Source organism: Podarcis raffonei, chromosome 8 (genome assembly GCF_027172205.1).
Source record: "Podarcis raffonei isolate rPodRaf1 chromosome 8, rPodRaf1.pri, whole genome shotgun sequence".
Lineage (NCBI taxonomy): Eukaryota > Metazoa > Chordata > Lepidosauria > Squamata > Lacertidae > Podarcis > Podarcis raffonei.
The window spans coordinates 47,128,943-47,155,193 of NC_070609.1; the positions used below are offsets into that span (position 1 = coordinate 47,128,943).

The 26,251-nt window shown below is 41.9% G+C and overlaps 1 protein-coding gene across 3 annotated transcripts; it reads right to left on the minus strand.

Annotated features, from left to right (window-relative positions):
• Positions 1-4,198: 4,198 nt before the first annotated feature.
• NUTF2 (nuclear transport factor 2) lies at positions 4,199-24,839 on the minus strand. Of its 3 annotated transcripts, XM_053399722.1 has the most exons (7): positions 24,715-24,837; positions 21,278-21,395; positions 18,698-18,850; positions 15,578-15,702; positions 11,993-12,064; positions 10,361-10,459; positions 4,199-4,741 (listed from the first exon to the last, which is right to left on the minus strand). In XM_053399722.1, the coding sequence occupies exons 4-7, from the start codon at positions 15,674-15,676 to the stop codon at positions 4,628-4,630; spliced, it is 384 nt and encodes a 127-aa protein (XP_053255697.1). In that variant the 5' UTR covers positions 15,677-15,702; positions 18,698-18,850; positions 21,278-21,395; positions 24,715-24,837; the 3' UTR covers positions 4,199-4,627. The 3 variants fall into 3 exon arrangements, with proteins under 3 accessions (XP_053255697.1, XP_053255696.1, XP_053255695.1); XM_053399721.1 differs by lacking the exon at positions 18,698-18,850; XM_053399720.1 differs by lacking the exons at positions 18,698-18,850; positions 21,278-21,395 and having other exon boundaries at positions 24,715-24,839.
• Positions 24,840-26,251: the final 1,412 nt, after the last annotated feature.

Sequence of the window (26,251 nt, forward strand, 5' to 3'; positions counted from 1 at the left end):
TTCTATTTCCCAACATTGTTGTTTTAAGGTTCCATATCAGGCTTGTTTGACCTAGAACATCTGCTTTGCATGCATTAGGCCTTAGGATCAATCCTTTGCATATTTAGGTGAAAGGCTCTTGGAAAACCCTCTATCCCAACCTGGAAGAATTGCTGCCAATCAGAATAGAGGCAATGCTAGAAGCTTCTTATCCACATACTAAATTATTCTGTCAAAACAGCAACTTTCCTTTATCCCTACCCACCTGTACAAGGAAAATTACACTAGATTTCTAAATGGAAAAGCTTTCCTGGGATACCAAGCCTAGAAATGCACTAGTGTTGCTATTGTTCCCCAAATCCACAAACTGGTGGTAATACCTTTCAGGCTGTGCCTCCACTAACCTTTAGTTTGTTCTGGTTCAAAACTTTTGCAACATCATTGCAACAGACAATTTACAACCAGAAGTAATGCCCGTGTTATTTTCATTCCTCCTCAGTCCCTCTCCCTTGAATGTCATGCATTTTAGATTGTAAGCTTGAAGGGAAGGACTGTCTTATGATTGACATTTGTAAGCCACTTTGGCAGCCCTTTTTGGCTGAAGAGATATATATTTTAAATAAAATAATTTTTATAACACATGAACACATACATGGACTGCAAAGGATTGCATAGGATGGTGTAGTTATCCCCATATTGTGCACTGCAGTGTACGTAACATGAACATTTGCCTTAATAGAGGCAAGCATGCTTGCCTCACATTTCATGTATTCTCCCTGTTATCTGTAGGCTGCATGTCAATAACAAAACAGAAAGTTTACCCTTCGCCAGCTTATTGCCCTCTTATCAGCCCCAGCCAGCATCTCCGATGATGGGAGTTGCAGTCCAGGGAAATGAAGTGAGAGTCCCATGGACTGCAAGAAGATCAAACCTATCCATTCTTAAGGAAATCAGCCCTGAGTGCTCACTGGAAGGACAGATCCTGAAGCTGAGACTCCAATACTTTGGCCACCTCATGAGAAGATGCCCTGGAAAAGACCCTGATGTTGGGAAAGATGGAGGGCACATGGAGAAGGGGATGACAGAGGACGAGATGGTTGGATAGGGTTCTCGAAGCTACCAGCATGAGTTTGACTAAACTGCGGGAGGCAGTGGAAGACAGAAGTGCCTGGCGTGCTCTGGTCCATGGGGTCACAAAGAATCAGACACGACTAAATGACTAAACAACATGTTGGGAAAAGCTATTATACAAGTTGGCATGTTATCACACATTTTGTTCTTTCAGAATTCACTAAGTGGTCAGGATAACTATTCTCCTTGGGGCTGAGCATCAAGTCCTCTCCAGGGTGGGTGGGACATGGGAAGAAAAAGGGGCTGCTGCTATTAAACAAATGGTGACAATACTAGGCTTGTCCACATGAAGTGCTGCCCCTTCCTTTTTATCACTAGACAACAGGGAAATTGGCCACAAGATTATTATTTCAGAGATGAGAGATGTCCTCACACAACAATCTAAACACAGATTAGTTATGCTGGCCCCCTATTCTTATGCTGCCCCATGAAGCAAGACAGCACACATCACTCCCTCACCTTTTCTGGTTTCTAGCCTTAAAGCAACAGTATTTGTTAAAGAGCTTTTATTTAAACATTTGCTGCTGGTACAATCTTAATAAGTCAAGATTATACAGTAGATATGGTATAGGTAGGTAGCATTACATCACGTAAGTACAGCTTATTTATTGGCCAAGCCAGTGCTGTTCTGCAATTGAAATTCTGCATTTCTACAAATAGTGGTTTTCTCCTCATGTACATCAAGCATCTGCTATAAAGCAGTATGTAAGCTGCTGCAGTTTTCGGAACATCTACTGTCAACTGATGACAAGTTTTGTATAGAAGCGAATTCTCAGTGCCTCCTTTTGTATACCCCTCACAAAAAGGAGAACCCCACCACAATATTGACTGGATCCAAACCCTGCTGTTTTGGGTGCTGGCCTAGAACTGCAAAAATACACTTAAGGAGCATGTGGCAAGCCATGGTATGTGGCTGATGGGCTGTGCTTTGGTAGTTACACAGGTCTGCTCTATGTATTGCCCCAAAGCAAAGTAGCCCTTAGCAGTTTTATGAAAGAATTTACACTATTTTCAGAATGAGCAGTTTAACAGCTTTCATCTCCTTACACATAATCTAGAATCCTAGATCAGGCTTTCTATCATACACCTTCTTGTAGCAGTTTATAATATCCTAAGGATGTTTTCTGCTCTGAAAACAAATGATTACAAGGCAGTTTCCATTAAGGATGATAGAAAGGATGGATTTCTCCTTCAAATTGGGTTGGAGAACACAGCTTTTTATTGCCCTTCTGAGCAGCCCCTATCTACTGACTTTAACATTTTCTCAAAGGGCAAGCCAATTTTTAATAAAATGCCATAAGCTAATGTTGTGAAGGTGACACAAGATATTGGGAAACAGTCACTCTTCTCTTATGGATGATAATAAACATTCCTCATTAGCTTGGCCAAAGAGTAATGCCCCCCTTCCAACAAAATGTTGCCTGTGAAAGACATTCTCATGAAGTTTTATAAGGCATTTTGTTTTCATATGGCTATTAAGCAAAGCTCTCACCAAGACTTATACAACATCCAACTCAAAACATGGTACCTATGATGACCTCGCCCAAAGATTTTCATCTGGTGTGCTAAATTTAAAATGAGGCTATCTGGAATTGCCTCATCTTATTTAGATACAGAGACAACCGTTTCCCAATAGTTGCCTGAACACCTGATTTGAAGGGTGAAGTTCTAAGCAAACTTGGCACTAAGTTCTACACATCATTGGGACTTCTGCAAACTAAACCTGTACACATGCATTAAGACATGAATGCCAGCCTAAGCTCTCTTCCACAAGCACATTTTAAATTCATGTAACTGGCCAATGTTAACCAAAATCCTTGCAATGAAGTGATGTCTATGGAACTACACCTCAAGGACCATAAGTGGCAGCTGTAATCGCCCCAAAAGCATTGGCTTGCCGGGGACAGTGACAGTCCTTTAGATCACTGTAGGAAAATGAAAGCACAAAAAGAGTCGGTGAAGTAGAATGATCAGAACAAGGAATCCAAACCCTAACATCCAGAGCGAAGCTGAAAGGGACTTTTGTAAACCATCCAGCGGGGATTAGAAATGTACCTTTATTTCAGGATATGCTTGGAAATGCGTACCTTCCTTGCCTTGGTTTTTATATTGATTTGATGCCAACTACAGCCACCCCTCAGTAGATGTGATAGCAAATCCATCTCTTCAAGAGATCTTTTTCCATAGTTGAGAAAAACACACTTACTGTTCCTCCTACTCATTGGCATATGAAACTAAACAAGTATCAGGTCAAGTGCCCAGCACAATTTGGAAATAGCTCAGTTAAACTTTAGGAAAGGCCCATGGATGCAAGTCTGCTCACCTCATACTAAGCTCATTAATAAAAATCCTACAAGGACCTGGCCATTTTGAAAATATGTGTTGTCTCCACCGCTATGTTGTTGCAGCAAATGTATTTGGAATTTTCTTAGCAGTTTAGTAGTACTGGTACTATTTAATTACTGAAACACTGCTATTGGTGGCATGTGGGTGCTGCTTACTTCAGCAACAATACTACGATAATTCAGGACATTATCCGAAGCAAGCCACAGGCAAACGTAAAAAGTAGTGTGATTGTACTAGGCTAAAGTTATAACTTGCTTTAAAATGGCTGTCCTGGCAGGGCAAAACTCTCTAAACAATTCATGATGATATATGGACCCATCTCTTGAACACTAGAGGAAAAGCAAATGGGATGAATATGCTAAATCTTGAGAACTTAGTGTAGAGAAAGAAGCCTAGAAGCCTGGAAAAAGTACATTCTACATTGCTGTTTTTATGCATGGTCTTCCAACTATTTCTGTAAGAAGGACTGAAGAAAATGATTGATGCTCAGTGTAATGATCTGCTTTGCACGTAAGTAATTAATATAAATCCGTATTATGACTTTCAGGGGAAGGAAATATCTCAACTTTCAGGTATATGGAGCAATTGTTAAGCCTTAAACAATGGCAAAAATGTACTACAAAAGAGCTATGGAGACGTTAAGAACTTCAAAGTTCTGCCAAGTCGTGTTTCCAGGCTAGGTATTCAGATGTATAGCTGAAGATGCAAGAATCTGGTTACATAGTGAACATCCAACAATGTAAACTGTTAAGAAAATTTCATGGTTTTATTGTATAATGTAGCACTGAAACATCTGAACAAAAAAAAAAATCAGTATCTCAGCTGGATTCAGGCTGCCGTTCTTTCCTTTCCTTTTGCTTCTTTGGGCTATTAGAGAAACTTGTCAGTACAGAAACACAACCTTTTGCATTATGGATGCTTCCCGAGGCATGCTGGTAAAAACACACATTTCCCTTGTCAAATGCAGCTAAGTCTAACTTCCAAACATCATGCACAAGGAACTCTTCTAGTGACACAACATAAACTCTTCAGAAGGGCATGTCGCAGGTCTTGCTTGCTTGCCGTGGTGTTGCAGGTTTGTGTATGATATTTGGAATGTTCCATGAATGTGATTAATATCTGTAAGGAGGAGAGGAGAAAAGAAAAGTACAGGTGCCTCGGGGATGCTGTCTCAACCAAAGTTGTGCAATGCTAGCCTGAACATGTCATTGGTGCAAACCCAAGCATCATTGATGTTCTTTAATAGAAATATCTGGTGGAATCCCATAATAGGATCTTCATCGGCCTGTGAAGACAAAATAAAAATAAATTTTAGAAATTTTCTACTACAGCAAATGTCTAACAAGGCAAATTCCTGCAGCTGGTGCCAAATGCTTTCATGCATACTTCACCTGTCTGCACCAACATTCAGCTTTCAGATTTATCATGTCATCCCTGTGCTAATGAATTAAGGTAGGCAAGATTCTGACATGCATTTTTGAGTCTTAATGATGCAAAATTACAATGGCATGGACAATACTCAAAGAGCAGTAGAAACATGGAGATGATCCATTACCATTGTAGCAATTACTGCTGCACTACAGATCATAGAATCATAGAGCTGGAAGAGACCACAAGGGCCATCGAGTCCAACCCCGTGCCAAGCAGGAAACACCATCAGAGCACTCCTGACATATGGTTGTCAAGCCTCTGCTTAAAGACCTCCAAAGAAGGAGACTCCACCACACTCCTTGGCAGCAAATTCCACTGTCGAACAGCTCTTACTGTCAGGAAGTTCTTCCTAATGTTTAGGTGGAATCTTCTTTCCTGCAGTTTGGATCCATTGCTCCGTGTCCGCTTCTCTGGAGCAGCAGAAAACAACCTTTCTCCCTCCTCTATGTGACATCCTTTTATAATGTTTGATAATGTTTATGCTTATGGAAGTTGAGAATTATAAGCTTCTTGAGAATCAATACAGCCCCTTAACAACAATTTGAGGAGGTAGTAGTGTGTTTGAGAGTTCAAGGTTAAGTCCTGCTAAAGCCAACAAAATAGGCATAAGGTTTAGAATGTACAAAAAGATAGGGCAAAAAAAATGGGATGGTGAGTGGTGGTCAAAAATTTGAAAAATGCCATGTCCTTATAACAATCACTAATATATTTGGCATAAGAATGACTCCCTTCAAATAGGAGGAATAAAGCCATTACAGGGACATTCAGTGGGGAAAGGCTGGTAATTATTGACTTGTTCACATCTTCTAGAATATATACCAGTACATATAATGTTGCGTTTCAGCTCCATATAATTTTTCTGCAGAATTCCATGGAGCAGTTAACTGTGAGCTAGTTTGCTCATAGTTTAGAATAAACTATGGTTTAATGCATGGGCATAGCCAGGATTTATTTTAAGGGGAGGCAAGCATTATTGCGGGGGGGCGGGGAGAGAACTGAGCTATCTGTGTTGCAATTGGGCACTTAAGTATTTTTCATTTATTTACTAGTTGTGCCCCTGCTCCCCCTGGCTATGCCCATGGTTTAATGCAAACTTCCTGTGTGCACCAGCACACTGCTCTTAAGTGCCTACTCTGCTTCTTCCCTGTTCTTGCTGTTGCCAGGGATGAAGCAAACCTACATGTCAAATATTTTGAATAACTAGAACTATGACCTGTGCTTTGACTGTTACCTTTTCCAAAGGATGGCTGCACTCAGCAGATTGGCTCCAAATCTAAAAATGCACTCTGCACTCAAAAAGAAATATAACCAGATCTAGATTCTAAATGCATACCTGTCCATGCCATTCACACACACAATCTCCACTGAAGCTGAAACAAGTGGGCAAAAATGGCTTCAGAGTGCCACAGAAGAGACATATATAAATGCTTCCTAAAAAAAAAGTACTTTTGCATATCCCCAACATTTGTTTCTCCCTCTGATCATTAGCAACCAAATCAGGTAAATGTAGAGGCCCCACAGACCCATGCTGTACATACCAAGAGCCATTCTTACTGCTGCAGTTTAAAAACACCTGCCAAATCCTTCTTAAAACCCCACTTTTTCTGTGAAGCCTTTGTCTTAATCCTCATCCCTAACTGAAACAAAACCTAAAATAAATACATTTGCTCACCCATTCTTTGCCATTTCCCTTTCCCATCTCCTCCAACACTCTTGTTATTTAAACAGTAAATGTCCTGAAGCCCAGACCCAACTGTGTTTATGAGCTGCACATTTGTGGTGCTTTAAAGTGTAACCTGACCTTGGCTTAAGGGCATTCTCCTGATCTAAGAGGAATCTTGCACAGATATACCTACAGGCTCTAGCTCAGACAACTCCAAACACAACAAGGTGAGTGTTCATTGTGTGCCACACAGATGTCCTAGATTTCTAAGCAATGCTAGATCTAGGATGTTAGGCAAGCAACTGACTGGCATAAAAGGTTATGCTAAATTAATTCCGCAGCAGCTGGTTCCAAGTGGAAAACTTCATTTGCTCAATTCAAAAGCCACAACCCTGAGATGAGCAGGATTCTCATTCTTCAACCCTGCTTTAAGAACACACAAGCAATGTCCATGCTGTTCAGACTGCAAGTTCAACTAGGATACAGGAGCAAGCAATGTGCTTCTTACTCAGTGAGGACTGTGAAGATCAGAGGTAGAAGGCGGCCAGAGGCTAAACATTGTGGAGTGCTAGCCTGAAGACTTCATTGGTGCACACCCACGCACCTTGTAAGCTTTTCAACAAAAAGGTCTGATGGAAACCTAGAATTTGGTCATCATCTGCCTGAGCAGAACAGGAGAGAAACCATTACTAACGTGATAGGCTCTGTAGATACAGAATGCCAGTCTCCTTGCAGGATTCCATTACGAGTTTATTTACTGTACTTAGAAAGAATGTTCCAGGCATGCAACAGGTACCTCTACTGCTGCCAATTACTCAGGAGCAGTACAATGAGGACAAGGACAAGCTTAAAAATTAGTAAGTTAATTTCAGTCCACATTAAAGGGACTACATTAACTTTTTTCCTGGAGGTTTTTGTAACGGGTGATTCATATAATTTCATTCGCAACAATAAATCTTCCAATAGCTTACAATAAGCCACATGCAAACCATGAACTAAAAGCCTGCAAACTAAAGTTGCTTATCTGTGAAGCTTTGAACAGATGAAGCTGCCTTATACAGTCAAACTATTTTTCCACCCAGCCTTGCACTGTCAGTTCCAATTTGCAGCACCTCTGAGGTCTTTCTCATCCCTAATACATGCAATCATTTGAATAGCAGGTGTCATTGGCTGAAGCTAGAACCTTCTGCATACAAAATACTTGCTTTACCATGGAGTTTGGGCCCTTTCAATTTTATTACTAGCATGAAGATGCCAAGTAAACTCTGAAAGGTTAGCATAAAACTTACTAGAAAACAGGTGTTTGTCTATAAAGCTACACGAAGTAATCTTTATGTTTAGATAGAGATTTACTTTCTCCTTTCCAGAATCTATCTTCCTAAATGCCTTCATCTGCCAAGTGATGCAACAAGTATACACTGATGGAATACTAGTGATATCACACTGACTACTCTTTTGGACAGGGCAACATGCAGAAGATATAGGAAGCACCACTGATCTGCACTTTCCCATTTTGCCTAAAAGTGCCCGGGAAGATGCACATGATTCATTTCTGGCAAGACATAGAAGTGAAGCCCTTTCTACCTGCATCGTTTCTGAAACAGCATTCAGAAAAAAGTATATAAGCTTTATCTTCTATTGATAAAAAAATCACCCCATCCGTACATTAATCCTTCTACATAGCCTCTGTATATAACAATATGTGCATTCTTTTAGATTACCGCTTCACATGTTGGCTTGAAAACCTGTAAACAGGCTCTCGTTCTTGGGTGGGCTAGCCTAGATGCTGACACTCATGTCAGCCATACTTCTCAGACATCACACAAACATCAGTTTGAATTGGATCCCTTCTGCATAGGACTCTCTCTACAAGGACACAAACTCTACATGCGCTGAACTTGTTTCAGACTGGTGCTGACTGTGCATCAGCACCTAGGACAGTTATGTCCAAACTTTTTTTCAAAGAGGGCCAGATTTGATGAAGTGAAGGGCCATGAGGGTTTTTTTAGGATTTTACCCCAGGAAATAAACTGGGGCTGAATTAAACCGACTGGAGGCCCAGATTAGGAGGCCCCTGAAACGGACTTTGGACATGCCTGATCTAGGAGGTGGAGCTAGATTGTTTCTCCATGTAAACCTCTTTGTGTGTTTACACTGAAGGCACAAAGAGGACCTCCCTCCAAGCACAAAACTGCTAAAGGTGCTACCAGTACTGATAGGCACATGGTGAGTAACGTGCACCCCTTGTTTTTTCATGCCACTTTTGCAGCTTCTCTTCAACTCTTGCAGTAAAGTTAAACTCGTAGCAATTTCCAAAGGGGTAGTTCCAAAGGGCTGTTGCAGCAAAGTCTTGTAGCAGCATCTTAAGAGACAAACTAATTTATTATAGCATAAGACAGTAGTCTTCAATCTTACAGGACTCAGGACCCACCTTTAACTTCAAGCATGTATTTGGGGACCTATTTCTCAATCTTTTTCCATATAACGGCATGCGGTGGTACTGCTGTTGCAACCCACTTTGGACCGAGCTACGATCCAGTAGTGGGTCCTAACCCACCAGCTGAAGAATAGTGGTGTGAGCTGTCATGAGCTACAGCCCGTGAAAGCTTTTGCTACAATATATTAGCCTTTGAACTGCTACAAGATTCTTTTGTTGTTTTTACATTCCTAGCAGGTATTACGAAGTAAAAGTATTTTGAAGCTAGATTACATGTGGGGCAAAGTGTGTCCATATGCACGTAACACAGGCCCAGAGACGGAAAAGTTATTTGTGCCTCCTTCCAATGGGCCGTGTCAAGGGACAACACCTTTGCTGTGTGATGCAGTGCTTACCAAAGTCCTTGTGACCAACATTCCAAGTTCAGTGTAGCCAGACATTTTCTTTAAAGTTGTCCAACTGAAAGTCTAAGTTTTCAAAGAATAGCCTCACAACCCTGCCTGCTCACAGGTGTATTTCAGTTTCCAAGACAGCACAAGATAACAAGCTTCTTTAACCATGGCTCCACCTAGAGATTTTTGTTTAAGCTCCTCTGTCAGAGAGGGAACAATGCTGTGTGTTGGTTAAGGCCCTGGCTCCTTTCCATCAGTTGTAACAAGCTTGGTGACTCATTTGGTTCCTCCCCTCCAACTGGTAGCATGAAGGCCTTTACACCCACATCAGTCAAAACAAGACACAGGGGTATTTAATGTTTTCAAAGACAATGCAACATACAGTGGTACCTTGGTTCTTGAACAGCTTAGTTGCCTAACAAATCGGCTCCCAAATGCTGCAAACCCAGAAGTAAGTGTTCCAGTTTGTGAACGTTTTTCAAAAGCCGAATGTCCAACGCAGCTTCCGCTTAAGTGCGGGAAGCTTCTGCAGCCAATCAGATGTCGTGCCTTGGTTTTCGAACGGTTTCAGGAGTCAAACAGACTCCTGGAACAGATTAAGTTAGAGAACCAAGGTACCACTGTATTAGAGGGGAGGGACGGGGACCCCTCTGAGAAAGAGCCCTGGTCATTCAGCTTCCATGACCCAATCAAAAGTAGGTCTGTTCACTTGCAGTGCTAGAACAACCTGCCCTAATGGATTAGACCTGTTTCAGATGTAACTGTCAAACTGTTGTTCGGCTCAAACACACCTACTCCCCCTCTCCTCTTTGTGCTCTAATTCTCTCCCTCCTTGGTTTGAGCAAACCAAAGAGTGGGGGTAAGGGACGCAGAGAACATGTGAGCCCAAAACTCACTTGCAGTGGCTAAACCCTGAACCGGTTCTGAAATTGGACTCCAACTATTCCTTTCACAGGACCAAAAGTTGAAAAAAGCACTTACCTTAAGCTGCCCAACTACCATACTGAGTATACAGCTGTCAGGCGTGGGCTGATGGTCTTGCGCTGTGATACTGTGCTGTATTTTCTGAAAGGGAAGGCTCTGCAAGCAGAAAGAGAAAAAAATGTAAAGTTTTGCTTAAAATTTTTATGGTTAAGCTCATCTGTGAAGCAATCTGTGGCACCAAGCCAGGTTCTTAGGTGTTGAATTAATTATGAAAATGCAAGCACCCTGAAATGTATTCATTCAATCGCTGACCAGTTTTTTGTTTAAAACAGCATGTGAAAGGTCAAGCCAGGCTCCCACATTTTTGGTCATCATGGTAAGCATGTCGCTGCTTTCTTGTAAGCAATTCCTCCCAACCTTGCAGCTGTGAGGCAGTAATTGTACTAGCCGTTTCATGGTGATTCCCACATCCTCCCTCCCCTGCTCCAAGGGAAGCTGATGTGTGCTTAAGCTGCTGCTGCTGCTGCTGCTGCTGCACTTAAGCTGCACAGCCAACAAGCCACCCTCCCACCTTATTTCCAGCTCTAAACTTGGAGCTGGGGAGGGGAGCAAGGAATTATTCCAGACCTTGTATAGAGTGTCATGTGAAATCAACAACATAGGAAAGTGCAGTCATATTTTTTGGTCTATTAAGATTAGGCAAAAATTGTGGACCTCTGAATTCAGCCGTTAAGGAGAAACTCACCTATTCCAAAGGGTGTTTCTTTTGAGTTCCATTGCTGTTCTCATTCTGGACAGAGTACACACAAAACAAGGAAAGAGAACCTGTAGCCTCCAGATGTTATAGACAATAAGTCTGGTTGTTGCTTATCATGCTGACTGAGGCCAACAGGCATTCAGCAACATGTAGATGGTTGCCAGAGACTACCATTGCCTCTCACTTAGGAGAAGCTTTATCCTGAGACAATTAGCGTGTTATAATCCCAGAAACTGTTGCAAGGCTGTATCTGCTCTCAGTATACAATATAGACATGCGTGCAAAATAAAAGACACTGTATAATCACTTATTGTTGTTGTATACTTAAAAACTTAAAACCATCTTTACAAGCATCTGGAGGGCTACAGGTTCACCACCCCTGCTTTATATAGACTGCAACCACGATGAAAGAGGATGCAACTGTGCTGTCTGGAACACATGCAAATAAGGTTTTGTACAGCTGGGTGGCTAACAGACTGAGCCACCAATCAGGATGCCCTGGGCCTTCATCTGCTTGGAACTCAAGAGATAGCCTTAGGCTAGACACACCTCCTCAGACTTCATCTGCAGTCTGGAGATAATAAAACTGAACCACTTTACTGAGTTAGCACTAGAACAAAATAATGCATGTGAAGCACTTTGAACATTCAAGTACACTATGTAAATCTAAGGGTGTTTTTTTCATCCTCACTATCACTGAGTCCAATGGGACTTACTTCCTAAGTTAACTGTGCTTTACATTTCTGGAACTGAAATCAGTACAATTTCAGACAGGCAGATTAGAAATGCAAAAGGGTGCAGCCTGAACCTGCTTTCTATAAATAATACAAAAGAAGTAACACCAGAACTTGGCCTGCACCAAAACGCAAATATTTCAAAAAGAATTCTGAGCTGAACAGAAATGTCAGGCAATGAAGAGGACAGGAACTTACTGAGAGTTTTTCAACAATAGCTGCTTTGCCCTGAAATTGTTGTCCTTCCCATGTAAGGCATGAGGCATCTATCTGAAATTATTAAAAGAGGAGGGAGAGGGAGACGGTAAAAATCTGATTGGAAAAGTAAGATTTCATTTTGCATAAAGAAAACAGCAATAGTTGTTAAACTCTCTCAGCTACACACAGAAACAGAGAGGAGTAAGTTTGCACCTTTTTCAGAAGGGCTAAGCACAGGCTCAGCTGAATCAGAGGTTTGCTCCATGCCAAAGACATCCAGCAAATTTTGAGTCCTAGTAGTGCACCATAGCAGGCAACATCCTCTACCCCAATCACAGACTCCTTACTTTTGGCCCATACAATAAGGCTATATTTCGTAAGTATAGGGTATGTATTTGTTCTACGCAACAACTATAGACCTACGGGCCACATTTTGCCTTCTAGAAGCTACTTATTGCTTATGAGCTGTCCATCTAGGAGGTCTACAATTTGGCCTTGCTGAACATACCAAAAAGTGTAATTGCCATGCCTCCCCACCTGTCAAGACCTTACCACCAGGGTATTTAATTTGGGAAGGCCATTTTTTTTTTGGGTGGGGGAGTGCAGGCCTTGGGCTCTACTGCCTCAGTGCCTTCAAACTGCTTAATCCAATGCTCTCTGTCTCGGCTTGGAACAGGAAAAACTAGCAGGGTATGCATTTGTGTTGAAGAATCTTCACCCACATCTCCACCTTCTAAGTTGGGAGGAAGCTTGGTTGCTCATCATGCTTACCACTGGACAGTGCCACACTTAAAGCTTGCCATTTAAAAAATGGGCTTTAGCTATTTTGTTAGGAAGCCAAAGGGTGGGGTGGGGGAGGGCTGTGGTCTCCCATCTTTGCTTCCAGCCAACTACCTCTTGGTCAAAGATCTATAGTCTAACCTCTCCCTGTTCTTGGACCCTCAGCTTTCTAACTCCCATCTACTTCAGTTTATTCAGCAAATCTTATAAATCTAACACTCTTTGGTAACTTATACGCTATATGGAACTAGAAATGACCAAAGTCAGTCAATCACCATTTTTAAAATTGTCATTCCAAAAGCTTTCATGGCTTTCCCTTGTGAAGCATACACTATTGAGAACACAAAAACAAGCAAAAAAGGCAGCTGTTGAGGTCCTTCATTTCCTTAAAGTTTTAACAATACAGAATGATGCAAACTGTCATTCAACACCCACATAAAAAATAACTGCCAATGGTTCAGAGCAGCTGCAATTCACTATTTCATCCAGGAGCATTTTCCAATTGGATCTGCAATCTCTACCACCTGCCATTCTTCACCAGAACCTTTGGAAGTGAAAACTGACCCGCCAATATAAAACCAGATCACCTGCTATGAGTAGAAGTGATGTGGCCTGGGCACAGAAGTTATAAGTAGCATTTCATTCACACATAAGTAGTCCAATATGCTTAGCAATCATCCACATTTCAATATGGCTAGAAGTCAAATTCTAGCAAAAATGCCATTTTTAATTCCCTCCAGAAAAATAATTGTCAGACAAAGGAAGAATTTCCCACTTTGTTCCCAGGCTTTCTTTGCTTTTAGGTACTCAAACCTTAAAAATTCTGAAAATCCATTTCAATTTAGTCCATGAATAGTGCTAGAGTATGGACAGCATCTAGTAATAGCAAAGTATGAATGCTTGAGGTAAAACACATGCTTTCCTGCCAACAAAGTTTAGAGTCCTATGTGCATGCGCATCACTCTTGCATTCTGATGCATTCAGGCAGTCCCTAAATGCACTTAGTCCTCTTGAAACACTCAGGCAATGCCAACCTAAAGGTCAGGTACAGCCTCTAAGCTATATACAATGTACTGAAGTGTATTTTGAACCCTCCCTAAGTTTGCTGACAGGAACTCGGAGAAAAGACAAAAACTGCATGTGTAAAAGTTAAATCAGCACTGTGCTGCTGATCACGTTAGTCTAAGCATTACTAAGGCTTCATTTCTTTGTTTCATATTACCAGTTCATCCTGTATTACTGATCTGCCTAGGAGATCCTAGTTTATTTAGAAAGGCAACTGAACATCTAGAGTGGAAATGTCACCATTTATTAAAACTCTGGTTTCTCTTTGGAACAGTGATATGGAAGGAGTGGTCGACACAGCCACTCCCAAGGGCCTCTCCAGCACTGCAGAGCATGGTTAGACCCTGGTTTTCCAAGGAGTTGTGGGTGAAGCAGGAGGTAGTGAAAACAGACAGAGCACAAATGGTTTAAGTCTCCTGGCAAGCGTGACTTTGTGCTGGTGAGTGCATAATCATGCCTACCACATGGCAATGAAGAATGTTTACTTCACTGCCACAATTGCATCCTCTAGTAGACATCCAGCAGAGCTTCTCAGGGTGGCGAATGGGTTGGCAAAATCTACCCCCGTTGGAAATATATGAACCTTCTGAGGCCTGCTGTGACACATTTTAGAGCACTTTTAAGGTAATATCATTCACATTCATTCTGAATTAAACAATAATGTTTATACAGTATCAGAGGGACTGTCTGGAGACCATTTTGTCAAATTGTGGGGCATTTATTTCAGTTGCTGCATGCTAAGAATTTGAACAAGACGCCTGAAACTGTTCAGCCAACTAAATCTGCTCTTGATCCCTGCACTTCATGCCTATAAATACTAGGCAGCGCCTGGCACGCAGAGGGAAAAACAAGCTCCATCGGTCTGTTCCTCCCTAGGTTTGAGGGCCAGAGCGTGATGGCGTCTTCACCCAGTGGCATACTGCGGGAGCAGTGGGAGTTTCACCTGTGATATCACCAGGTGAAGGCGCCATGCTTTGGTAACCTCACATTCTTGACTCCTATAACTTGCTTTACTATAGCTACTGTAAAATGAGGCCACTAGAATGCCGAGTGGTGCATCAAATCAAAGTCATAGAACATGAAAAAAATTTTTCCTTCCAGTAGCACCTTAAAGACCAACTAAGTTAGTTCTTGGTATGAGCTTTCGTGTGCATGCACACTTCTTCAGATACTTCTTCGTATGTGAAGAAGTGTGCATGCACACGAAAGCTCATACCAAGAACTAACTTAGTTGGTCTTTAAGGTGCTACTGGAAGGAAAAAAAATTTTTTTGTTTTGACTATGGCAGACCAACACCTTTCTATATCATAGAACATGGTGACCAATCGATGGGGTAGGTACTTTTCAAATGACTAGAATATCTAAGCAAGTAATTGACCGAATAAGACTGCCTATTTATAACTGTGTATGTCAGAAGCGGGAAACCTTTGGCTCACCAGATGTTGCTGAACTACAGTGTCCATCACCTCCAGCAAGCATGGCCAATGGCCAGGAATGGTGGGCGTTGTAGTTTAGGCACATCTGGAGAGCCAAAGGTTTCCCACACCTGATGTGTATCATTTGGCAAGTGAACATGTCCTTGCCTTAATTCTCTCCCTGATAACAAGATTGCAACCTACTTCACAGGGCTGTTTGCAAGAGTTTGTAATGGACAAGCACATAAATGGGGAGGGGGGGTGTTGGAATAATTGAGCAATAGTTTAAAATAATCAAGAAAAATCTGTTCCAATAGCTACTTACGTATATTGCTCCTAACTGAGTCCTGTCTGTATCAAATAACTGGTAGTAATGCTGTACAAAGCTGGAACCAATCTGCTCCCAAATAGGCTTGTCTCCCATTCTGAATCCTCAGTCGGAGCCAGCAACTGAAAAAGAAAAAGCAGTGAAAACTGACAGCCCAAGGCAATGAAAGATTTAACAATACAAGTACAATAGGCTGATCTTTTACCAGAATTGTCCAAATTTTTCACTTACCCATGATTTTCCTCCCCGAGGATTTGAGCATCACACTACAGAGAACTTTTTCCAGTTTACATTGCTGTAGTGCAGCAGCCTGACTGCAGCATATTTAGGCACCAGCATTAAGGCACTCCTTGGTTCATACCATGACACAGAGGAAAAGAAAACTATGGCTCTTAAAAGCATGAAAAGTCTGCTCTGTAGCAGTACCCTCCTCCTTTGAGCATTTTTGGCCAACATACAACCACCAAAATTAGAACTCAGAATCCAGAAATGTATCATACAAACTAGTGACATCCAATTGTTTAGTTGTATTAATACAGATGTGAAATTCTCCACGCATTTGAAACAAGAAGCAAACATTCTCAGCTCAATTGGTGGAGCATGAGACTTTAAATCTCAGTATCATGGGTTTGAGCCCCACACTGGGCAAAAGGATTTGTGCACTGCAGGAAGTTGGACTAGATGACCCCTGTGGTTCCTTCCAACTCTACAATTATACAGTTCTATGATTCTATTACCAAGTGTCAACCCACTGGCGGCCTTCATGCTCACATATGTCACCGAAGCACCTTCAAGTACTCATCTTGGCTAATTTGAAGCTGGGGTAGGCTGCCAAAATTGTGCTGTGTTGTAGAAGTACAGTAGTGTGCTCAAAGCTTTCTCTGTCCTGTGTCCTTAAAAGGCTCATATACAGGAGTCACTCTTTTTCCTTTTTTTTGCAGGCCTTGACAGCCAAGCAAAATCAATTTGTGCCACAACCCTGGCCTCCAAGGAAGAGGACAGGGCCTCCTCTGACATCATGTTGAGCTCAGGGTCAGATGAAACCACAGGGATAGAGCCTTTGCCCTTCTCCACCTCAGCAATCAGCTGGGGCTCATCCCTGCTGCACTGAGTCACATATATACACAAACAGCAATAATATATCTCACTGCTTTCTGAGTACCTGGAGAAGAAAACTCTCCCTCATGCTGCACTGAATTCAGGCACAAAAAGCAACAGAACTTATTTGGGAACATCCAAAGCTTCCTTCCACCAGGTCAAATTATCTAGCCCAAAATTGTCTTATTGGATTTTCCCTGAACTCTAATATTCAGAAGGGAAGGAGGTCTTCCTGGTGCTGTGCTCATACCAAAAGCAAGCTGGAAGGTATATTGTGGGTGGAGGCTATAGCTCTTGAAGGCAGGATAGACAAAGAGAGCATTTCTGTGCACACTCAGCTGCCATAGATACTTGTTATATTTTCCCTGCCTATCACAGTTCCCCTGTCTTTTCTATAATCCTAGATATTGTAAAGGAAGGAAGCCCAATAACAGCTGCATTACTGAAATATAGTGCAGTGCTCTGGAAATCTGCCCAGCCTAATAGCAAGAACAAAAGGTGACAGCGAACTCGTATGTCCCAATTTTCTATGATAAAGCAGAGCCAAACACAGAAGATCATAGGAGTCCATTCACTATCTATTTGCAAGACTGTTCCAACTCTACAATTCTGTATCACCAGTTTGGGCATCACTTTCCTTCTGTTGACTTAGATCAACAACTTCCTACAATGTAAACTTCAAGGCAAAACTTTAAGAGTGAGGGGGAACTATGCATTCTTCTGAATGGCAGCAAACAGAAACACACCTATTTATCGTGTAAGCAGATCACTAAAGTTGCAAGGTAGATGAAGGGAAGATCAAGGTAGATAACTCTCCAAAGAGGATATTATGGTTTGGCTGATTAGCATGGGTAGCCTCAAGCATTTCCTACAAGACCACCAAAGCCATTTAAAGTGCTTGGTAAGAAAAAAGGAGGAGGAGGAGGAGGAGGAGAAGGAGAAGGAGAGGAGGAGTTTGGATTTGATATCCCACCTTTCACTCCCTTTAAGGAGTCTCAAAGCGGCTAACGTTCTCCTTTCCCTTCCTCCCCCACAACAAACACTCTGTGAGGTGAGTGGGGCTGAGAGACTTCAAAGAAGTGTGACTGGCCCAAGGTCACCCAGCAGCTGCATGTGGAGGAGCGGAGACGCGAACCCGGTTCCCCAGATTACGAGACTATCGCTCTTAACCACTACACCACACTGGCTCTCCAATAAAGACTGGCTCTCCGATAAAGGACCAATTATTCTAGCAGGACATGCACAAAACATTTAGATAGGTCTAATGTTGATAAATGTTTGAGGCATAAAAGGAACAAAGTAGAAAGCTAGAGAGATTGATGAGAGAAAGCTCAGGGTAAACAGCTAAACTGTCCAATGTTTTCTGAGAGCAAGTACACACAGCTTGACTTGCACATTCATTTTAATCTGGGATTAATGTGACCATGGAAACATGGTCAGTCAGTTCTGAGGTGGTGTTTGGAGTTTCTGAATAGACATCTATTCTTTAAAATCCTACATAGATCCAAACTGAGAGCCAGCATGAGATTTGTAGGCATTTGGGCAACCAATTAACCAAGCTTTCTCCCATCCTGGCACTGATAAACATCAACATCATCTAAAAATTCAGCAGTGAAGGGAAACCAAGACCCATTGGCAAAGCTAGCACACGGGATGGGAGTGGGGAACCCACGGGAACCATGAAAGTATCTGAGCAGAATGAAAATAGTATCCTAACTTGTAACTAAAAAATAATTCCTCTGGGTCAGGGATGGTGAATATGTGGTACTTCAGATGTTGTTGGACTGCAATTCCCATCATCCTTTACCACTGACCATGTTGGTCAATAACATATGGAAAAAGACAGGCTTCCCAGCCCTGCTCTAGACAATGCTTTGACAAGCTTCAGCCCATAGTAGAAGCAATTTGCTCATCTCTTGCAAAGTAATTCTGCTACCTTCTTGAATGAAGAGCTTTCCTAATTTATTTTGATTAATCCATGTACCAAACACAATATCCAAGTGTTCTCAACTGCCTCACCTCTGTCAGTCTCTCTTGTCCTCTGTACAGTTGCCAGATAGTTCTAAGATGTTTTAGCTGATTTCTGGGAGCCTGTTACTGGATGGTGTATTAGTTTCTGGTTTAGATTATTGACGCACTTTGTTACTAACTTAATGTGACTTGCCCACAGCCCTTTGGATAGAAAAGAAAAGAAAAAGAAAGAAAAGAAACCTTAATGGTATAAATCTACTATTACTTCTCTTTTTAATTTTGGTTCTTAAATAGCAGTTAAAGGTCAGTTTGCAGAGTAGGCCAACAACTTCAGCACTTTTCCCTAGGAGCAATGCAGATTGTTATTACTACAATAACTCCTTGATCCTTACCAGGAGGTGGACCCAACATGTCAGGCACTGAAAACATAGTGAAGTCTGATGCTCAGATCTCAAACATAACATAATTTTTTTGCTTTTAATTTACAGTCATACCTTGGGTTACAAACACTTCAGGTTGCACGTTTTTGGGTTGTGCACCACGCCGAACCCGGAAGTACCGGAATGGGTTACTTCTGGGTTTCGGCGCTTTGCGCATGAGCAGATGCAGCGCTGCGAGTTGTGAACATGCCTCCCGCATGGATCACGTTCGCAACCCGAGTGTCCACTGTATATCTGAATTCTAAAAAAGTTTGTTCTTTTTTTTTAACACAAATACAACATACAAAATCACATTGGTTACTTACATGATAATAAAGTGTTACTCTAATATCTAGTACTTTTTCTCATTATGCAAACACCCATGGCCAGCGATGGGGTACCTGTAGCCCTTCAAATGTTGCTGGATTACAAATCCCATCATTCTTGACTACTTGGTATGCTGCCAGGTTCTGTTGAGAATTGGGAATACAACAACATATGGAGGGCCAGGGGGTTCCCCCATCCCTGAGGTATCTTCAGCTCTCTATGCCTTTGTGGACCAGATAAGTACCTCTTCTTATGGTATGATTCTCATTCCCTTCTACGTGTGCATTAACATTTAGGGTTAATATTGCCTTGCACAAAAACACTGGCACCTTTCCTCATCATAAAATGACTTCACAGTGTGGTTAAAATACATTTCAGGATTAAATGAAAATGCAACTATGAGAAGCATGCATATCTAGGGTGGGGAATATTTGTGGCTTCTTAGGCAAGACCCTTTTATGTGCCTGTTGTCTTTGTCCATGGAGTTTTCTTGGCAGGGATACTGGAGTGGCTTGCCGGTTCCTGCTCCAGACCCTTATCAATACTGATGGGGGGGGGGGACTACCAACCTGTCAATCACCTGACATCACAATGATATCAGGTGCAAAGTGCTGCTAAAATAGGGTGTTCTTCTCCTTTGTATTAACAGCAGTTTGAACGGAATCCAGCTGAAGTAAGCAGGATTTAACCTAAGTTCATCAGCTGAAGAACAGGTATGCACAACCAATGCATGATTTAACACCGCCCAACAAAAGATGTTACAAGTGATACCAGCTGGTGAGGGGGCTGTGGTTTGGGGGAAATGGCCTCACCAGCCAACTTGAATGCCCTGTTGGGTCAAGGTTGGCCTGTGGGCCTGAGGTTTCCTACCCTTTTTTTACAGCACCAGTAGGTTCTAAACATGCTTTTGAAACTACTATATATGCTTTTGGAGAAAAGGTGGGATGCAAATGTTATAATAAATAAAATAAGCAGTAACATGTTTGACACTAATACCCTTCTCAACCTTGCAAATAAGTCCACAAACATTAGCTCACAACATGTTTTACTACCTCTTCTGTTTATTTCTGGGCATGATAGCATGTGCATTGACTACATATTGTTTGGATCACAGCAATGTGCTATATATGAGGCTGCCTTTAAAGAGCTTTTCAAAACTTCAGCTGGTTCAGAACGCTGTATCTGGACTCGAGCAGGGCCTCTTATAGGGACTATGCAATACCACAAATACAAGACCTTCACTCACTACCAATTCATTTACAGGAACAATGCAAAAAGCCTGGGACAATATTACTTGAAGGACTGCTATCTCCAGTACGAGCTGACATGAATCTTGAGATCTTCCAAAGACACCCTTCTCAGTGGCTATACCTAAGCTTTCTCATTCTCTTCCCCAGAGAGACCCATCTAGACCCTCTCTATGACATCCTTCCGCTGTCAGGTAAATATGTAAATATATAACTAAAACAGGCATTTAGCTTTTGGATTAGCTATATTTTTAAATTTTTACCTTAACATGTTCAAATATACCGTATTTTTCGCTCTATAACACGCACCCGACCATAACACGCACGTAGTTTTTAGAGGAGGAAAATCCGTAGGCATGCCACCCGTAGGCATTCCCTCCATAACACGCACAGACATTTCCCCTTACTTTCTAGGAGGAAAAAAGTGAGTGTTATGGTGCAAAAAATACGGTAATTACTGTTTGCTGTTTTATTACTGACTAATTTTATCTGGTCTTATTTTTATTTTATTGTTAGGTTGTGGTTTTCCCCCAAACTACTGTATTTTTATTATTATAAGCCGCCTTGAGTGCTACATGTAGAAAGGCGGGATTTACACTGAAAGAAATAAATAAATAAAAGGAAAAAGAATCAACCTTTATAATGCTTCTGTGCCTGGTTGCCTGGAGGAGATTCATATTCGCCACAGGCGAGTGGCTGTTCTTTCTAAAGAGCAATAGTCCACTCAGTAGAAAACCTCAATCTCTTTCATTCCTAATGGCAGGCAAAAAGAACCACTGTTTTAATACTGTATTAAATTGAGTTAATACTGTATTGTTGATACGATAACAAGAATATAACTTTCAAGGATAAGCACAGGCTAGGGAGAAATTCAGTTTTGTAGATATATCCATTACTGACTTGAAGCTGTTCTGCTGACATTTTCTTGACTGGAGCGTATGTTCAAGAAAAAAAATCTACTGTTCATTTTATTTCCTACCAATAGTACATGACATAAGCATCATCTTAAGCACTTGGATTAATCATTGTGACATCCTATAGAATCTACAAATGCTTACATTCAAATCTGTATTCATCACAGTTCTATCTACAGATAACTGCATTGTTCCTATGCACTCTCCTCCACCAATTACTCACAATACTATATCCAGTTCCACATTGCACAAGACTAAGGAGGAATGCCTAAGGAGGAGTTTTATCAGTTTCTTGGTTTCATTTGTACTAACAGAAATCATGAAGTAAAATTTGTAAGTTCATTTTTCAATTTTAGGAGAGCACTACATTGCAACACTGAAGGAGGAACACTGCAACATTCATAGCTATTACAGTGGTACCTCGGGTTAAGTACTTAATTCGTTCTGGAGGTCTGTTCTTAACCTGAAACTGTTCTTAACTTGAAGCACTACTTTAGCTAATGGGGCCTCCTGCTGCTGCTGCGCTGCCAGAGCACGATTTCTGTTCTCATCCAGAAGCAAAGTTCTTAATCTGAAGCACTATTTCTGGATTAATGGAGTCTGTAAGCTGAAGCGTATGTAACCCGAGGTACACTGTATTTTATATTTAAAAATCCTGCAAGGTCAATAAAATGGCAGAGGCACCAATATGGGTTGGGGGTAACAGTTTCTTCATATAAAAAAATCTTTTATTTTGATTAAACACCTAGATGTGCAATCCTGCTCTTCAATAGTATAACAATGAAAAGCACCGCTACCACAGCATTAATCTATTATATGGATCAGCCAGCTATGTGCAGTTCATAGATTTTATTTATTTTTTAAACATGTTTGTGATTTCTGTCTCTCCAAGATTACAACTACTCAATAAAATTCCAATAAATTAAAACTTTTCTTGAGGGAAATCCACCCTCCTTTTTGAACTCTGAAGAGGTAGGCTAAGATGAACCCCTCTGGAAGGCAGTTCCAGAATGTAGGGGCCATGACTAAGAAGGCCATTTCCCTGTATCTATTTTTGGATAAATGGAATATGGAGGAGTCCCTGGCAATTGTAATGGGGAAGCAGGTTCAGAGAGATGCTGGCATTCTAGGTCACTCTGGCCCCCAAACATACATGTTACATACCTATGCCTAGAAAACTAGCTCTTGAAATGAACAGTCACTAATATCTTCTTAGACAACTACTAATCATTCACTAGTCACCCCTTAAGGCACCTTTTCCAATAATGCCAGTTGCCTCATAAAATTAAGCAGCATATTACAACTGTATCAGGGATTAGGAATATTTTTCCTGTTGAGGGTTCCATTTCATTGGTGTAATATCATGCCTGATGGTGGTAGGTGGGACCTGAGCCAAAGAGGGGCAGAACATGGTGAACTTGGTCACACAGTCAATCCAGGCACATCTTTACCTGTCCTACACTTGATGTCACATATGATAGACGTGGGGCAAGTTGGAAGAAAACAGTATTGTAGAGCAAATTTGGCACACTGGCTGCAAGTTCTCCACCCCTGATTTATAGGAATACATTTTATTTCAATGCTTTACTTGTCATTCTAACACTGATGATCAGCTGACTGCTGCAGTTAAGTGGTATATACCTCAATAGACTAGAAAAGCCTTCCCCAACATGATGCCATTCAAAGACTGTTAAACACCAATGTGACGCCCTTCAGAAGCAGTACCTATCTTTCCTAACTACTAGGCATGCAACCTGTGACGCATGCAAGCTAGGAGTCCAATATGCAGGGCTAACTAGGCTGGAAAACGCTGACCTAAAATATCTCACGTATCTCCCACACTTTTAAGAATTCTCACATATCTGCTTGCTTCCTACCCCCATTCAATTAAAAAAAAATCTCAATATCTTGGATCCTTGAAAACTGGTGGCAATTTCTAGGCACTCGATTTGGGTGGGGGTGGAGGTATTTGAGATTTATATCCCAGCTTTATTTCATCATGGAAGGCAACATACATGGTGGTCTCTTATCAAGGGTCTTACTAGACAAGACTGTTCTCTCAAGGCCATGCCTTGGGACAACACTCTTCAGTTCACTTAACTTTTCTCATTTTCCAGCAGATAATAATTAATGTCAATTTACCTTGGATTTCATTAACTTGGATACTTTTGTATCATACATAGTTTTTGTCACCTTAGTTTTTTCTTTTACAATTACTTAATAATTAATCTGAAACACAAAAATTCCTTATATAAATACCCAGGTCAAAATAATACTCTTTTCTTGTTCAGAAAATTATTCAAACCTGTCAGTTCTCAAATTTAATTTCTGATCATGAGATTTTTTTAAAAAAAACCACCTTCAAGGATTTCATCAGGTCAGTCCAATGAATGGATCAGCCTTACTAGCAGGGTTGGGAGTTCAGAAACAAATGACTACACTTTTGTTATTTACCTGTAGTTTTCGATATATGCTTTGTCACAGGCAACTGGAAGTAGCCCTCAGAGACCGTTAGTGAACCCCTTTAGTACATTCACTGAGAAGAAACTTCCACTCAGGCTGCAACCCTAGTCCCACCTACCTAAGTTTTAATGAACCACTTCCTTTTGACAAACTCCTACTAAAACCTATTGAATATCAGGCATTGACCGATTGTAAAAAGGACGTGTTGGAGCAAACCCTGTCCGAATTGCAATTAACAAATATAAATTTGGGGAAGGGGAGTTCTTTGCCCAAGGCCCCAAACTTTCAAACAGTGCGCTCCCGGTGTATCCAAATAAGAATCAAGAAGCAGGTAACGGAGAAAGCGCACACGTGGGAAAGGGCGGACACATTCACACATGCACACCCACATGGGTTTATCACACACCCCGCCAAATGCGTGGAGAGTCTTACACGATCCCATGCTATTAATCACTAGCAAACAGGGAGGGGAAGGAGAAGCAACAAAATTCAGTAGTAACTCAGGAACGCACCCTTATCCTCGCCCTTCCCCAACTCCTAAGGCCTCGAAGCAGCCGAAGAGAGAGGCGGGCGGGCCGGCAAACAGGCGGACAGCGCCCAGGCCCAGCACAGGAGTTTGAGAGGCGGGAAAGAAGCCCCGCTGCTTCTATGTCTTTCACTTCAGGTTTCCACCTCAGGCGCCTCGCAGTACTCACCTCGCAAGCTCCCCCTCGGCTAATGGCGGCGGCGGCGGCAGCAGAGGCGGCGGCCCCGAGTGCGGCCCGAACCCACTCAGCGCTCCCTCTCTCCGCGCTTCGCCCGCCCTCCCCGCCTCTTCCGGCCACGCCCTCTGGCGCGCGCGCGCCGGCCATGCTGGGAAAAAGAGTTCCACCCGCCGCCCGTCGATTCCGGGACGCCTCTGAAAAAGGGGGAGCACTACAATTCCCAGCATACAACGCGCGGCAGGCTCTCCGGGCAAAGCATTGTGGGGGTTTGTTTTGTTTTAAAACGGTTTGCGCACGCAAAAAGCGGAGGGCGACGCCCTTCTGAAGCACCAAATTTACTTATCTGCTTGTTTGACTTGTATACCGCCCTTCATCGTAAGATCTCAGGGCGGTTCACACGATAAATCTGCGGGATGCAGGCAGGATAGCTTTGCTGAGAGCGAATACCTTCTGTATCATACATTCTGCCACATGCAGCATGGGGTTAATGGCAGATGCCGTGCCTACAGGATGCCCCGCATCCATCTCTGGCAATCTCCCGTCACATAGGATCAGGAATGGGAACATCTCCGCCGAGCATACTGGGCAGCAGCTGTCAGCCAGAGCAGACGCACGCTGTGTCATAGTAGTTCAGCAATGGCAGCTTAATATGTTCAGACAGGGTGAGCAGTGCTTTATTTGCTCCACAAACGATGCCTATGTTTCATCTGTCACCTGGAGAACTAGAATAATAGTATAATAATAATTAAAAACTTTGCTTGTGTTAAATGGAGTAAAGGCATTTGTCGAAATTTATCTTCCCAACACATTTGCAAGTATATTGTTAGAATTATGGAAGTAAACCACTTGAAGTAACAACAGTACAACCTTTGTTAACTTGGTGCCCTCCAGTTGTTGGACTGCAGCTCCCATCAGTCCTAACTAGTATGCGAAGACTGATGGGAGATAGTCCAGCAACATCTAGGGGGCACCAGGTTGGCAAAGGCAGCATTAATGAACCTATGCTGTACAGACAACATTATGTTTATCTGTGGTGGGATCCACCACAAAAGAAAATGTTTAGTAACACCACAATTTTAATTAAACCAAAGGTAGGGCTGGCCTTAGAAAAAGGTGGCTGACTTTGTTGCAGGGGGTAGCAGACATAGCTGTCAACAGTCCACAAATAATAAGCCTCCTAGAGCGAAATATACATCAGGAGGCTTAGTTTGGTCAGAATTGAGTATACACTTCTAGAGTTAATGCTAAATACATTACTTCTGGTAAATGAGCCACTATAGCTGCTAGAGGGGTGTAAAAATTGTGTCCCGGGCTTTTTCGTCTACCCATGTACTGTTTGAATCCAAAGGGGCACATAGGCTGCCAGATGTGAAATTTATATAGCTGCAAAGGCTGAGGCTGCTAAAAAGACTCTCGGGCTGGGGTATTGTTTTGTGGGGGTTGCTGCTTTTGTGTTGTTGTTTTTGTATCTTTATTTTTGATTTTGTTGTGATTTATGTAGAAATTATTCAGTTTGGTTTTGTATTTT

Bases quoted from the DNA above. Each gene is read 5' to 3' on its own strand.
- NUTF2 (XM_053399720.1), bottom strand. From the start codon at position 15,676: ATGGGAGACAAGCCTATTTGGGAGCAGATTGGTTCCAGCTTTGTACAG. The intron at 12,065-15,577 runs GTAAGTAGCTAT...TAATAATTTCAG, and splicing joins CTCAGTTAGGAGCAATATAC to ATAGATGCCTCATGCCTTAC. The intron at 10,460-11,992 runs GTAAGTTCCTGT...TTCTGCTTGCAG, and splicing joins CTATTGTTGAAAAACTCTCA to AGCCTTCCCTTTCAGAAAAT.